The sequence below is a fragment of the Ammospiza caudacuta genome, chromosome 2 (assembly GCF_027887145.1).
Source record: "Ammospiza caudacuta isolate bAmmCau1 chromosome 2, bAmmCau1.pri, whole genome shotgun sequence".
In the NCBI taxonomy this organism is placed as follows: domain Eukaryota; kingdom Metazoa; phylum Chordata; class Aves; order Passeriformes; family Passerellidae; genus Ammospiza; species Ammospiza caudacuta.
Genome location: NC_080594.1, coordinates 29,477,815 through 29,494,467, shown reverse-complemented (window position 1 = coordinate 29,494,467; position 16,653 = coordinate 29,477,815). Strand labels below are relative to the sequence as shown.

The following is a 16,653-nucleotide window of genomic DNA, read 5'->3' as shown; positions in this document are numbered from 1 at the left end:
CCAGAGACTCAGAGAATGCTCTGGGTTGAAAGGGACTTTAAAGATCATCCAGTTCCAACCCTCCTGCCATGGGCAGGGTCATCTTCCACTAGACCAGGCTGCTCAAAGTCCCATCTAACCCAGCCTTGGAACATTTCCAGAGATGGGGCAGCCACAACCTCTCTGTGCAATCTATTCCAGTGCCTCACCATCCTCGCAGCAAATAATTTCTTCCTAATATCCACTCTACATCTACCCCCTTTCAGTTTAAAGCCATTGCCCCTTGTCCTATCACTGCATGCCCTTGTAAAAAGTCCCTCTCTGGCTCTCCTGCAGGCTCCTTTCAGATACTGAAAGGCCACAAAATAAGGTCACCTCTGAGCCTTCTTTTCTCCAGGCTGAACAACCCCACCTGTCGCAGCCTCTCCTCACAGGAGAGGAAATATGAGGCTAAATCTTCAGTGGTACATGGCTTTTGGATCTAACTGAGGTCACTCTGGTCCCTAGGAGGAAAGTCGGGCTCACACATCAACTTATTTAGCTTTGGTTTTAATTGAGGAGGGCTGCATGAAAACAAGGACTTAGAAATTCACCAGTGCCTTTAGAACTATTTGAAATAACAGCTGGGACTCGTGAAAAGAAGCAACTGATTACAAAATACCAAATTACAGGACATGAAATGAGCACACCCCTAGGTACACGAATACTGTTACACAGTTTGGCTGGAAGCTGCACACTGATTTTTTTTTTTTTTTTTTTTTTTTTTTTTTTTTTTTTTTTTTTGGTAAAGACAGAAATGGAACCCCACAGCCAAGGATTAACAAACCCCAAATCCAGCCCAGGAGGTACTGAAGCATCCTGCATTCTAGGCCTTGCAGCACCAGGCATTGTTTGAAAATGAATATGCACCTTTACATCACCTGCTAGAGCAGAGCACTGGATCCATCCTAGCTACAATCCAAATGCAGCATTACTCTAGTTTTTACCAAACCCATTGTTAATGTACTAGCTTTTCTGAGTCCACCCTCCTTCACAGCTATTTCACACTAGTTTCACATCTCTTGATTCCTTTCCCTATTGGAATCCTGGTTGTAATGCACTTTACAAGATTACCTGTAGCAAATCCTGGATAAAAACTGAAATACATATACAGCTGAAAGGGCTGACCCGAATAACGCACAGTGAGACGATGGAAACAGATGTTTGTATAGAGCCTGGCAGATGACACTCTGGAGAGAGAGTCAAAGTAGCGCCCAAGGAGTTGTCACATCAGCACTGGTGCTGTCAGAAACAGCACCCTCAGAACAAGACAGAGTGACTGAGACCTTGGCTGTATGCGTGAGCAAAGGGCACCCACAAGCCATGACTCTTTACTAAACAGCTTGCAAGCAATTCCTTCTTCTCATAAGAAAGAAAGAATTCCCAACTCTTCCTTCTCATGAGGCAGCGAGCCCCCAGCCCTGTCCCACAACACACCCTGCAGGTTTGTTTGCAGCCCTCCTTACCTGGCCCTCCTCTGCCCGGGAGGCGTCATTCCCGAGCAGCGGCTCTGCAGGAGGCGTCTGGATAGTGACGGACTTCTCCGACCGACTGCCGTCTTTGCTTCGGGGAGATTTGTGTCTGTCCCGGCTCCTTTTTCAAACAGAGGAGGAGGAGAACAATGTTACCAGTTACTCCATGGAGCCTGAAAGGTGCTGCACCTCTACCTGCAACAGGTGCCCCAAGCATTAGATCGGACAAGTCTGTCCTTTCTCTTGATCAACATAGACTGCGACAAAGCAAGCTCTGGAGGAGGTGGAAAGGGACTTTGCCCAAAGAAGCTGACAGCCTGGGGGCTGGGACAGATCACCCCCTCAGTGACAGCAGAGGGGAGGACAGGGATCCATGCCCACCCCCTAAAACACCTTTCATCAGTGCTCTGCTCAAAGGCAAAGCCTGCATGCTCCAAACAACTGGCATTTCCATTTGGAATTTACTGGTCTACACAGTTCTCCACCTCCAAGAAAGTGTCTTGCAGGGACATGCCCAGTTAACACAAGGAATTAATCAATAGAGCTTTGGTTCCTGCAAAGCAGAGTCTTGTCATCTCTGACCTTAACACTGTAGGACAATTGGTGAAGTTTATTTCCACTGGTTAATAACCTCAAGTTAACCTCTCACAAAGAAAGCAAGAACATCAAGGGTACAAGGCCAGTCTTTATTTCCAGAGCACCCTTGCAGACCTCACAGCTTCTCATCTGAGAAAATCTCAAGATGAATTAAGCCCCACCAATCTGCCCACCAATGCTTTCCTCCCCATTCCCACATGGACAGGAAAGCAGCCTTTGCACTGGAAACCCTCACTGTGCTCAGGGACTGTCTTAACACATGAGTATTCCAGCTCTGCCTCTCTCTTGGAATTACCAAAGCCCAAAGGTTTCAGGGGATGACACTTTTTCCAGTTTAAGGGCTCTGGGATTTTTATGTTGTTTTTGGAACTCTGAAGGCATCTTTCCACATAGCATTCTAAGTTTAAAAGGGCAATCTGTATTGGGGGTTGGATGCTAAAGAAGGGAAAAAAGGCAAACAAGACAAGTTTTACTCGATAACTGGACTGTGAGCAAAGAGACTTCATGGAAGAATTCTTTTTCCAGCCACACAGGGTAATTGCTTCCGAATTGCAAAATTATTTTGGACCAGCTCAGTAATAAGTTGCAAACAGTAAGTGGCACATATTTTACACTTAAAACTAAGTATAGTGTAGGAAAAAAAAAAGAAAACGCTTCCAAAAGTTTCAGAGCAGATGGATTTTCAGGCTGTTGAACTACCACAACAGAAAGGACTTGCTATTCAAGTTCAGAAAAGCCTGACTTCTAATCCAATCAACGCTGATAAAGGACTTGCTGCCGACTCAAGTACCACTCAAATTCTATTTAAAAAACCTCAACACACCATTAACAGAGTAGGCTGGAGGAGGGTGGGGAGAGGCAGGAAACCTTATTATTACAGAATAAAGAAATGGCATCAGAAGACAACTAGCAATTACCAATTTAGGAAGTCTAACACGTCTTTTCCCCAGATACTGTACTCATCCCTCACCCTTTAAGAGGGAGTTAGGTAATCTTTTCTTTCTGCTGGCACTACCCCAATCTTTTTGGCCACACAACCCCAGCATGCATCCAACAGGTTGAATATCAATGAATTAGCAGCTTCAAGTCTCCTCACTGTGTTCCCCACAAGGACTTTCCACATCTATCTTCTCCAGACATCTGGGTCCACCGATTTTATCCTGGCTTACAGGTTTTTTTCCCCATAGGACATATCCTAACTTAGAGCAGTAAGTAATTGAAAACAAACATTTCCTTACCCTTGTCTGTGAGCTTTTTTGGAGTGACCTGAGTAGTGGGAGTATCCCGAATATGTTGATTCTGTATCCATCGCAGCAGACATCGGGTGTGCACAGAAGGGGCACAGATTTTATTCAGAAGATGAGTTCCTGGTGCTCCTGAGGTGGAGTCCGTGGTAAAAGTGCTTTCCTGGGTACTCTTTGCTTCCCAGTCATCGGTGAGATCTGGTCCTCAGAGACTGAGTGAGCTTCACTTAAAAGGAATCTGATCAGAGGGGAGGGGAGGGAGGGTGCTTGGCTTCTCACGATTGACCTAAGAAACGAGAAACAGGCATGGAAGTGCACTCTAAGCAAAGCAAGACATCATCCCTGCTGCAGGAATTCCCTCACTCTGGCCACATATCACACTCATCAAGCCTGTCCTGCTCAGCCTCTCTTTCTGATCTAGTGAAATATATGCATTTGAAGAGCTTTAAATTAATTCAGTGCATCTGTTTTGCAGAGTTCAGCCCATTCATCTAAAAAGCTGGAAGAGACAGTCTAGGTCACCTGGTAGGGACAGTGACTTGGAGAAGGCACAGCAGCCTTACATACCAAAATTCACCCACAGAAAAACGACAAGGCTTGGCTTCGACACCACATCTCTTGTCCTGCGTGACACAGCCCTAATAACCCCCCCTTCAGAACAGCAGCATTACAGCCTATTTACAGGGGGAAGGGGTGGGGGTGAGGGCAACTTCCCTAGGAGAAATGCTGGAGAGAATCAGCCCACCATGTCTGAGCCTGCTTTGTTTTCTTAACTGCAAGGTGTGCCCATTATACAGGCATTAGTTACTGTACAATCAATGGCACTGTGAACACCTCCCTCTCTTTGTAACCTTAGTCTCCAAAAGCTAATTCGGGCCTCGAAGAATTCAATTTTATTAAAAATCATCTCTATATATACACATACTAATAACACTGGGGAGAGTCGATTAGAGATCACATCTAGCTTATATGGGCCACACTTTTACAATGTACTTCCACTTGGAACAGTAGCTGAAGTCACATCTTTAAAGGACAGAAGAGGGTCATGCTTTTTGGAGCAGGGCAACATTAGAACAATTACCAACAGTAACATGTCAAAACCCCCAGCCCTGTGGGAAGGAAGGGTAGACATCATCCCATTTTCCAAACCCACATCCTGCCTTAGGTGAGAAGAGACGTGGAAAGGAGGGGCGTTAAGGAGCTGATCGCTGGTTTGAGGAAACACATGCAAATAGGGAAGAGGGAAGGGTTGCAGCTATGGACAGAGGTACCTTGGCACAGCCCAGCACTCCTGTGGCACACAGGAGCACTCTCACACGCCTTCTGCCCAGGCAACTGCTGCCTCCAGCCAACACAGCACTGAAGCCATGCCATGCTTTCAGAGCGGGCAAAAGAGCACTTTAAATTAGATTCCTCTGTAATTTTCTGCTCACAGCAGTTTTTGAAGCGGTTAGCAATAAAAAAAGGCAACCACTGCTTTCATCCCTCTCCTTCCCCAAAGACAGAGGGACAACAACAGAAATCCTGCTTTGGCCAGCTATTCTTGCAAGCCATAAGATTCCTCCATTAACACCTCCACAGAGGCTCGCAGCAGAGCAGAGAGCTCTGCCACAAGCAAGCATTGCCAAAGAACCAAGCCTCCTCCCCACAGGGTTCCTTGGCTGGAGGTGCAATCTGCAACAAAGTAAAGCAGCACCCCACTGCATCCAGAGCTGCAGGTATTTGCAAAACACTTGGGCTTTCCAGGGCTCTTGGAAAGCAGAAAGGCAGGGGACCTCCTGTGTACAGGATTCCCAAGCTCTAAGAGCACATTGTAACTCAGAGAATACGAAAAGGACAAATTAAGGATGGGACCATAAGGCCCGGTTTCAGGAGGAAAGGAATGAGGATGGATTTAAAAACAGTTAAACAAAGCCAAGGCACAGCACAGTTTGGAAAATGGCATCATTACTGTAACAAGAAAAAAAATCCCCCAGCCCAGGATGTGATGTTAACACTCATTAACTCCCTGGATTTGCACACAGCCTGTACCTTACTGCTCCAGCAATAGGCTCATTAAAGCTGATTTTTACCTCTACTGTCCTGCTAGGCAACACAGAAAAATCCTTTCTCTCTGTCCGTCTTCCTCTGATAAATGGAGATGAGGCCACAACCCCCCTGCGTTCAAAAAGCACGATGAGGAGATGGCTACACAGGACTTTACAGTCATTAGGCACCACGGACATGAAACACCCTCAATTGAACAAAAGGTGACAAGTTATTGTAGTCCTAAACCACTGTGATGTTACTGGAGTTCCTTTGAGAACAGCCATTACCTTTGCAGATACATATCACTGCATTTTAGGAAAAGGAAAAGCAAGGAGGGCTGCTGGCATATATCAGTAAAGGTTACGTATTTTTCTAGCCCTCTAGGAAAGTATAAACTCTCCCCCCTTTCCTCTAACCACATAGAAGAATTTTTCCCCATATCCCAGGTAAAAGAACCAGAGCTGAGGCAGCGACTGGGAATAGAGCTCCTCTTTTGGCCCCTCTCACCCCATCAGCACAGGACCATACTTCTCTGGAGGCCTCTGGGAACATTTCTGCAGGCAGAGGCTGCTGTGGAAATGCACAGGCTGCCTGGGCAGGTACCATGAACAAGCAGTGCCCATTTGATGGTGAGTTAAGCAAGGCAGTGTTTGGGCACCAGGCAGAAAAGACCAACACAGGAACCTCAGGGCAGGCTGGATCATGCCAACTTTCCCTTTCTGTGTAAGCAAGAGCAACGGTTTTGACACAGCTCTGTGAAAAGTCAACAAGGCGGCCCCCAAAAACCATCAAGTCTCCTGGATCACCGTCAAAAGCAGTAATCTCAGAGATATTTCCCAACCTAAAGGATTCTAGGATGAACTCAGGGACTCTGCACCTCCCCCTTGCCCCAACTGCAGGACACACCAGTGGTTAAATAATCTTCCTGTCAAGGCACTCACAGGCCAGCCAAGAACAAAGTACCTCTGCCCGACCTCAGCTGCAAAAAGCAGAAGACCACTGGCTTTGCCTGGTGTCCAGCTGAGAATGATTGTCAAGAAGGCTTCCTAGACTTGTCCAACAGAGGGTAGCCTGGATTGCTAGATAGACACCACTCCCAGCCAAGGAGGGAGGGGCACAGTCCAAACACGCACTCCCCACCACCATGCCAAGCCACTTACCCACCTCCTGATCTACTTCACAGCAGGAAGGCAGGGCAGCCTGACACCACAAAAGCTTTTGAAACTACTGTGGAGGAGGTAAGGAAGGGACCAAAATACAGTTAACAAGCTAAACTACACCTCTGGGTTGGAGTTCTTCCAATTGCATAGACTGAAGTCAACACTGGATTAGCCATCAACCCAAGAGTGGCCACTACTAGAGCTTGAGGAGACCTAGAGAAGACAAGCTGTTCTTGTGTCCTTCATAACACAACCATATCCAAACTGAGCACAGTCTTCACGCACCTCCACTACTAAATCACTGCTAATGATGATTCCTACCCTACCCCTCTGGGCAAGAACAAGTGTTCTGCTTAAACAGCAGCCCCATCATCTGGGGCCTCATCCCTTCACAAAAGAGCCTGAATTCAGAGTACAACACAGCCAATTGAAATGGCTTCACAAATGATCATTACATCTTGCAGGACTCTGCTGAAGGCATGGTCTGTTTGCAGAGCTTCTGGCCCTGCATGAAACAAAGCCCTGTTGGCCCGAGGGTACAGTTGCACTGTATTTCAGCGTTGACAAGAAAGCTGGTGTAAGTAGCTTCCACCTCCGCACCACGGTTCACCACTCTCGGTTGTGTCAACACAATTCTCAGCAAGCAAACAGCACTGCTGGAAAACAAAACAAAAAATCCCTTTTTGCCCCCCTGCCACGCTTTTGTCTTGGATCCTTTCCGTGACCTAGTTCACAGCACAGCTCAAAACATCAAAACCAACATCAGGGTGAATAGCAGCACAAGCAAACAGCTAGAGGGGAGGTGGGAATGCCTCCTCTGCTCCACCACGACAGTTGTATAAACTGTACACCCAGAACTCTGCTCCCAGTAGGGCCAGCACTCTCACTTTGCCTTTCCCCTATTCACTGATGACAGAAAAGAAGCCAAGTACTAGATGGAAAACAATGGTAAGGGCACCCCGAAGTAAATTTTGGGACCCTGTGCTGGCAAGGAGGACTGCCACACCCTGCATGACAGTGAAGAAATGTAGCTACCCCTAAATACCCCAGAGATCACTGTAATTACAGTTTCTATGCAGCTACACAACTCATTGTAACTCCCTCTTTTCATACGCTCATAAATCTCAAAAAGAGTTCTTTTGAATTGCTATTTTCCACACTGGAAGCCCAATCCTATTTCCAATGAAGTTTGCTTTGTGATCGTCTTCAAGGGAGAGCAGTTTGGCTCCCAGCCCAAGAGAAATTTAAAAGAGCGAGTTACATCTTTAAATCAAAGAGGGCAAACGCAAACAACAGCTCCCTTTACATCCCATGCTTTCCCAATGGATTTTCCCCTGTGAAGTTGAGGCAAATAACTCCAGAGCAGCTCATCTTTGAAATCTTTGCACAGTTTGAATCTTGCTCTGTTTAAAACTTGCAATCAATTAGAGTTGGTTTACCAGTCAGTTCATGAAGTTGTGTGTATTTGGAAGTGCCATCTGGAGCGCAAAGCAGCCACAAGTGTCCGTGAGGATGTGCGCAGAATGCAGCTCCAAACGCTGTCAGTCTCACTTGTTAAACAGCACCAGCTGTCTGCGGGGTAATGGATGCCCACGAGCTATTGCACTGAGAAATCTTTTTTTTTCCCTTCATTTAGTGAAACGAAGAGCTTTGCAAATCAAACACACCGAACCTCAAGCGCTGAGGGTTCAAAAGTAAAAACAATTAAGATGGCTAAGCAGTGAGGAAGCTTTTCCAACTCCAGCACTGGCCTGGCTGCACAGTACTGCTGCAGCACATTCCCATTATTCACTTCAGGAAAATGACAAGTTGCGTAACTTCAACTGCAGACATAGTAAGACCTATGAGCAATGCCACAGGAACCTCTTGCTTTTGAATTTCCTGAGCAGGCCCCAATCCAGCAACTTGATCTGGAAGCACATAAGTTCATCCATGCTCATCTACTCGCAGAGCCAAGACTTCCAGTTTTAACGGGCAGTGAGCTTTGGGAAACAAGGCTTTTCTAAAATATTTGTATTTATTTTTGCATGTCATTAAATAAGGTCAATTTTGGCCATATATATTTTAGATATATATATTAAAAAAACTAAACCATGGCTTTTACTGTATGGTGGAGGCTCTTGATTTGCCCCTCATTCTAAAAAACCCCATTTAATAATCAACAAATTCAAGCCCTTTAGCAATAGGTTCTCTTTTCTTTTGCTTCTCAGAGGCTCCTCAGAAAGATTTCACACATCCCCTGGAATTTCCAGCCCCAAAGCTGAAAACCATTAGTCCATGACACGGGTATTTCAGAAGGAAAAGCCACTTGGTTCATTGAAGCAATCCACTGTTTAATCAGAACATGCAGCAACACAGGTCTGAAAACACAGCAACTGACAAGAGAAATACCCAGGCAAAATCACCACTCAAGTGAGCATAGAGTTTCCAAGCAGTGACCCCCAGCCTCTTGTCCCCCTGTTACACAGCTGGAAGCTCTCTACCTGGCGCCCATCTGTGAAGCACTTCCCTGGAGGATGTCCTCTGCCCACTCCAAGAGGCACATCTGGGCTGTCCAGGTTTCTGAAGCACGATGAGCATTTGAGACTCAATCATGCAAACTACACCTCAGTGCCATCCTGTCAGACTGGTGAAAGCTTGTGCTTCCTCACTCATGGGTCTGTTCCATGCTGCCAGATCTTCCAGTGCTCCCCTTAACCCCAGAGCCATGCAGCAGGGCACAAGGCAGTGTGGCCTCAACTCAGGACACCAGGGCACCTGGGACTGTGCACAGGAATTCAGTTTTCCATATTGACATTTAAAACAAAACAAACGGGGAAAAGTGTCTCACAAGACACTGCTGACTCTGCCTACCCCAACAGGCAGTACCTGTACCTCATTTTCAGTACTTGCTTTTAGCCACAGCACTTAGATACTGAGTTAGCATTAAAAGGTATGAACTGGAAAAGGTTTCTCTACTGAAAGAGCACTCCCTCCTTTAACACACTTCATATCTGCCAGCATTTTCTATTTAAATCTAGAACAACAAAAAAAGTCTACAGACCCTGAGAAAATCCCCAGGACACAGCACAGTGGGATGCCACAGAATGGAGTCTCTCTACATCTCCCTCATGCTCAAATCTGTACAAGTCCAATGCCATTCTGCCCTTGCAAGGAGAGAGGGCAAAGGTGTTGACCCCAGAGGAAATAACCATTGATTTTTAATTTGACCCAAGTCAAAAAATCCTGACATACAGGATAATGATGAATTAAAAGAAGTACTAAGATTGTTTTTACATGGGTTCATTTTCTTCTTCCAAGCAACAGTACCAGACATGGGGAAACAGGAGCTCACTATTTCCCACCAGCAGAACTGGACATCACAGATCTCCACTCAGGTCTGCCTCTCAGCTCCCCACACAGCAGCACAAGCCCTGCAGCAGCAAAGTCACATTTCTGACACCATCCTTTGCTTTGGTTGCAAGAGGTGAAAGGAAGGCAGGCTACAACAACACAACACGCAGTTCTGCTAGTACAACTGCAGTGTTGTCCTAGTACTGTATCCCAGTCTCACAATGGCAGGAAGCCCTCTCCAGGTGCACATATCCATAAGACAACAGCCACCAGGAACAACTGCCACTGCTAACCAAAACCAGAAAGGCCAGAAGCAACCACTGGGAGCTGCTGGTCGGTGGCTGGGAGCAGTTAGATATTTGCCTGGCTGGTTCCAGTACAGCCTGGGATTATTCCAAAATTTCAGCTATAGGGAACATTTTTAAAGGAGGTTTTCTACAAGACTCCATTTACACTTATTTTTCAAAATTAACGACTGTAGTGATCACTGAGCCAACACTGGCCTCGTAGCTGTGGCCAGCTACATAGCCAAACCCCAGTGGGGGAAAAGAGCCAAGCATGGTCAGAACGAAGCTCTTCAAAGGTGGCAAAGCACTGCTGAAGCTCCCTTCTCCACAACTCTCCTCCTTGAAGTCAGGCTGAGCTCACAGGCAATGATATCACAGAACATACTTCATAACATCCTAATTTGCACTTCCAGCCAGCGTGACTCCATTTCTTAACTCTTTATAGATCTTGTGGGCAGTTCATTACTGACAAACCCGGGGTCAAAAAAATCCCACTGCTCCAAACAGCCACAGAATCGCCCAGCTGCCTCCTCAGATTTAAAACCCTGCCATCAAGTCACTTCTGCTTTCACCGACTCTGCAATTCAAAGAGTTCAACCCTCGGCATAAGAGAGTCAGTTCACCACCTTGACACCCTTCTGAATAAAAAACCAAACCCCCAATGTTATTTCGCAGCAGCTCTCGTTCCCGTCACTCCTGCTCCCCCTCCCGCGCTGCCCAGCGGGATGAGCCCAAACACAGAGCAGTTTGTTTCACACACCGTAGGCAGGCAAGGCACCGCCGGCAGAGCATTCACAGCAGCACGGAGCCTCTCGCACCCACAGCGCACGGCTCCTTGCAGGGCGAGGCTAGGCAGCAAAGCGCTGCTGCGCCCACGGCCCTCGCCGGCACCGAGCGCCTTCTCCCGGGATGCCGAGACCGCGGACCCGCCGCCCCCGCAGCCTCACGGCGGGCAGGCTGAGCCCGGCCGGCAGGGGGGAGGCCCCCGCCCGCCTTCCACCATCGCCCAGGCACGGGAACCAGCGCGCAGCGCGGAAAGCGCCGGGCAGGGCAGCGGGACGCGGCGGGCTGGCCCCGCAGCGGGCACCGCCGGGGGCCTCAGCAGCACCGCCCGGCCGGGCACGGACCCTGCGGCCAGGCGCGGGAGCCGGAGGCTGCCACACCGCCGCTCCCGCCGCCCCAGCACCGGGGTCCCGGCGGCGGGAGGGCGTGGTGGGGGCAGCGGCATCGCCGCCCGCACCGCGGCCGGCCCCGCACAGACCGACGGGCGGATGGACGGACTCACCTCCCTCCCGCGGGCGTCCCATGCTGCTGCCGGCACCGACCCGACCCTCCGCCACCGCGCCGCTCCCGGCCACCTTCCCCGGCGGCGGCCGCCGTCGCTGCTGCCGCTTTCCGCTTCCTGTGCCCGGCACCGCCCCGCAGCCCGTCCCTCCCCCGCCGGAGCCACCGCCCCCGGGCGAGGCTCGCCTGCCCTGGCAGCGGCCGCCCTCACGGTACCTGAGGCTCCGGCAGCCGAATCCCTCGGAGCCGGGGCCTGCTGCAGCCGCACCTGGTGGGGCTGTGTGGGACCCGCTACTCAGCCCCGAGGCCTCATTTGACGCTTGAAGCTCTCCCCGTAGTTCAGCCTCCTCCGCACCTCGGGCGTACACACGCTCCTTCACATCTCCTGCCGCTGCTTTCCCCATCGCCGCCCTCCTTGCTCCCGGTGCCCGGCCCATGAGCCCCGCAGCTCTTCCAAGGCTCTGCAGCTCTCCTCCACCCAGCCAAGCTCCTCGCCTGTCCTATGCTGTCACCTTCTCCTCCAAGAAAAAGATCGGTCCCTTGGAGCTATCCCATCCCAGACTACCGTGTCCCTGGGTTTCCTCTAAGGCTGAGTGTATTCCCAGGCACTCTAATGCCTCTCTTTGGGGATGGCTCGGTCTGTTCCTCCACCCAAAGCCTGCAGCCGCAGCGCCCTTTGCCCCTGGTCACCAGAGGACTGCCATGAGGAAGGGCCTCCTGCCGCCCAGGGAGAAGGGCCTGCTTTGCCTGAAGCCTGCCTAGGGCACCAAATTCCTGGCACCACTTGCTCCGGGCAGGTGGGAAGGAAACAGGAGAGTCCTGTGTTAGCACAAGTAATTTTTTTCTACATGTAAATGTTGCTCCTATTTCATTTTACTTTTGGGTTTTTTACCCTTTAAAAATATTTAAGTTTCCAGGACACAGAACAAGCTAACAACTGGAAATGTATGAAGAAAATCTAGACCTCCTAGATTCCAGTCCTGCATTTTGAACTGCTCAGGTATGACCCAGGCAACAAATGGAACAAATGCAGTAGAAACTGAAGTTATTCTTACTAGAGAATGTATGTTTTGCCTTATTGTGGCTTCTGTAGATGGCATCTATTATTTTTTCCCTCCACTTTGCCTTCCCTCCCTTTTCCCAAAATAATGCCACAGTTTTATTTGTTATGCTTGCCCCCTACTCAAACACCCATAGCCCACAGAATGACTTCACAATGAAATAGTCAACCAGGAATGACAAGAAACCTTTCCATACCACTCTGATTTGGTAGTTACATTACCTCCTATTTTGCATGGCATACCTGCCTACCCAACCCTGTGACTGACTGGAAGAGTCTGATATCCACTGATAGGCTCCATCTTGTATTATGCATCAACATGTGTCTGAACTTGCCCAAGGCCTGAGTACTCTGCTGCATTCCAGGGACTGTCTCTGCCCTGAAAAGCATCTGACACCCTGCTGAAAGCCTGCCACAGTCTCACTGCCTGCTGAGGGCTCTCCACGGCTCATGGGCTTGCTCATTTTGTCACATTTCACTCTGCTCAGAGGTGGGTGAAACATGACAAAAGACAACAGGCTTGAGCTTAAGCAGGACACCCATCTGGGCAGGGGGGAAACTCAATCCAAGGAGCAAGCTTTTACCTGTGCCATGTGGGGGAGATACTGCCCTGCCTGAAAGGCTACGGAAACTCAGGGGAAAACATCAACAAGGGAAAGAGACCTTTACCAAAGGTCTTTAACTAGACATCTTTAAAAGCAACAAAGAAACTGTGCTAAATCTATTTCTTTTCCTACCATGTTGCCCCAGCAGCTGCTCAAGAAGGTTTAGAGGATTTCTCAATGCTTGTTTCATGGTTTAGAGCAGCAGGACTTGTTGGAGTACCCCACAGAAAGGAGACTGCTAAGAGAAATAAGCTAGGGGTATACACAAACCTCAGTGAGAACCAGCACCCATGCCCTGCCCAGACCTGGTGCAGATACCTCTTGGACCCAGCAGTGAAGCCCCTCACTCCTAACAAGGTCAAGGTGTTACACAGAAGACTGGCAAAGGAGGAATACACTGAAGATGGGCTCAGGGGCAGATTCTGAGATATTGTTACATGTTTATCTCTCATCATCTGTTTAAACCTCTGAGACACGAGGAAATGTTTCGTCTGAGTCAAGCTACCTGTGTAGAAGGGTCATAGTTCAGAAATGTGTGAAGTGCTCTGCTCCTGTACACTACTGAATAGGTAAATTTAGAGTTGATTAGGATTTTCTTTAAGGTACCTGAATGGGTCTTATAGATTCACAGGAGAATTGTTTCAGTTGCAGTGGACCTCTGGAGGTCCAGTCTTTCCAGTCAGAACAGGGTCAGCTAGAGCAGGTTGCTCAGGGCTGTGCCAGGCAGGGTTTTGAACATCTCCAAAGACAAAGAGTCCACAAGCTCCCTGGGCAACCTGTTCCAGTGTTTAACACATGAATAGTAAAAATTGGGTTTTTCTCACATTTAAATGTAATTTCATGCATCTCAGTTGGCACCTGTTCCCTCCTTTCCTTTCACTAGGTCCCACTGAGAAGAGTCTGGCTCCACTTTTTTATTCCCTTCCAACTGATATTTATACATATTGATACACATTTACACACATCAACTACATTCTGAAGCCTCTTCTCAAAACTAAGAAATCCCAGCTCCTGGTGTGTCAGATGTGCCAATCCCTGAATCACGTTAGTGGACTCCAGAATGTCCATGTCAAACAAAGTTGGTCTCTGGTCCAGAGCGTGCTTGTAATGCAAAACACTTACAGTGTTCCGTTCTCCTCTGATTGGATCTTTTCCTGTTGCTGCTGGAACAGTGGCCAGGAGATATTTTAGGAAGGATTTGTAAGTGGTCAAGTATATGGTTTGGCCCTGCTTTATGGCATGATCCTCAGATGCACACACAGATAGGTGAGGAGCTAGGGCACACATATGAAGCCAGGCCTAAATTGTTTCATGAAGTGGCACACAAGAAAGGGAGATGATTTCAGATTCTTCATCTGTTTCCACAGCAGACTTGAGATCATTTTATGAGATCATAAATACCTTTGATTTGCTCCAAATTTGTCTCTCTTCTATAGAAAAAAAAAGCAATCCTTATAATGTGAATGTCAACGCTGCAACCTCAAATTCACTGGAAGCAGCAAAGAAATGATGCCCTGTACTTATTTCAGCAAGTTAAATAATTATTTTCTGCTTAAGCCACCAAAACCAAAGCCTTTTTCAGATTTTACAAAAAGCAACTTCTCTCTTTCCTAAACTCTCTGTTGATTTGCTTTTTTCAACAGCAACATGATTAGCATTCTCATTTCATACAGCTCCTTGAGGGGGTTGTTTCTATCCTTAGCTTTGAAGAAACACACAGAAAAATGTTACAAGTGCAAGCAGGAACATTCTCTTCCTGTCTGAAACGTGAGGATCCAGACAGTTCCTGTCTTCATCACATTTTCTGAAGGTTCTACGTGCCTTCCCACCAATGCAGTACCATCTGACCAGGGCCAAGATGGGTTAATGGTGTGGTACAACATGAAATACACATACTTGCAGGACATTCAAAATGATATAGACATCTGCATTCTAGAGAAGACACTCATATGTAATTCTATTAATCCATCTACTGCATTCCTCAGGCTTGGACTTTTCACTGTGAAAAGAATGAGTTGGACAAAAAAACACAGAGAGATGAGGCACTTTCTAAAATGGGGATATTATCCATTCTTATGGCAAATCCTTTAGGGTTTTGAATCATTCTGTCTTACACTTTGATTTGCTGATCACAGTGCATCAGCAACCTGCTATTCACTGAAATCATCTGGATAAAGGTCTACATTCTGTCTTCCAGGATCATATACTGTAAAGCAATGGGAGTTTTCACACAACTTGACATGTATGTTACATTTTTAAGTCATCTCTCAGCTCAAAAGTTTGCTTTTCTTTTTCCTCCAGGACCTTGGTTTCACTTAATTTTAAATTAATCACTCTCCTTATTCTTATATTTTTCTATTTTTGTGGGTCAGATTCTGCTCTGTTTGGTGATACACACAAACACCATTTTTGTTAAGATACTGAGGTTGGATTCAGTGTAGATTTCTTCCATCACCTTGGAAACCAGTCGTCTTCTTTCCTCAAAATCCAGGCTCCACCTTCCCCAACACACAGTGACATATCCAGATAATTTTTGTCTCTGACAAAATTCAGTGACAAAATCACGTGTCTACATTTGTCCATAAAACCTGATTGGTTTCTGTGCTTGGTATTGCTTTTACTACTTCCTGAATAGAAGGGAAAGATCATTCTCAAGTTACAGGCCACTAAAGAGAAAATTTGTGTGCATAATGCCCTGAGAATCAGAGGCAATGCTTTGTCAAGAAACACAAGCGTGAGCTGAGCCAGCACAAGTATAAACGTCATTCTGAATTCAGCCTGCTTTTATATAGCATCAGCTGGAGCCTCCAACACGGGGTCCAAAGTTTTTTCCTGAGAGTGGATGTCACTTCAGAGGTCCTGTCTGATGAAACTGCTTGTACAGCCAATCTGAGCTGTGCAAGATCGTGCTCTCAGCTGCTGACCTCACTCCAGCAGCTCACATCCAAAGTTTAACTAAACGTGCAATGGCAGAAATGCACAAGATCCCACTTTTCAGCTCTTCTGCTGCAAAAAATCTTGTTTGGAAGAACAGAGAGAGAGAGGCCAGAGGGACATGACTACAAAAGAACTCCCTCCTTCCCTTTTGGAGTGGTTGCTCTTTAGAAAGGGAAAATGCATAGTACTGCACAGCTGAAGAAGCAGCATGACACATTTATTTTGTATAGCAATTTGTATAAAAGCTGCTAAGCCCTTTATGGAATTATCTGAAATACATTATTTCTGCCCAAATAAAGAGAAATGGTGGTGGGTAGCAACACTAGAAAAACTTCCCTTTACTGAGATTCTGCAAAACCCAATTCAGGATTCAATTGAAATCTCACTTCCATTTCAAAGCAGACAGGTAGATCTTTTCTTTGGGTTCAGTAGATTTAAAGAATACTTAAGAACATTGTTTAAAAAAAAAAAGAAAGCAAAAAACCCACAACAAAGTCCCCACACTCCAGAAGCATTTCCTAAGTATATTTAAAGGGAACAAAATGAGGTAATTTCATCTGTACAGTTGAAAAGGACAAGAGAGGACAAGAACCTGATTTATTTACTTGCCCCTGAGTTAGAGGGCTAG

The 16,653-nt window shown here is 47.2% G+C and overlaps 1 protein-coding gene across 1 annotated transcript in view; it reads right to left on the bottom strand.

Annotated features, from left to right (window-relative positions):
• The window catches only part of VANGL1 (VANGL planar cell polarity protein 1), a 40,770-nt gene extending 29,264 nt beyond the window's left edge, over window positions 1–11,506 (bottom strand). The window contains exons 1-3 of the mRNA XM_058799987.1: window positions 11,425–11,506; window positions 3,326–3,617; window positions 1,485–1,611 (exon numbers count right to left, since the gene is read on the bottom strand). Of these exons, the coding sequence (XP_058655970.1) occupies window positions 1,485–1,611; window positions 3,326–3,408 (210 nt within the window). The 5' untranslated portion in view covers window positions 3,409–3,617; window positions 11,425–11,506. The remainder of the gene's footprint in view (window positions 1–1,484; window positions 1,612–3,325; window positions 3,618–11,424) is intronic.
• Window positions 11,507–16,653: the final 5,147 nt, after the last annotated feature.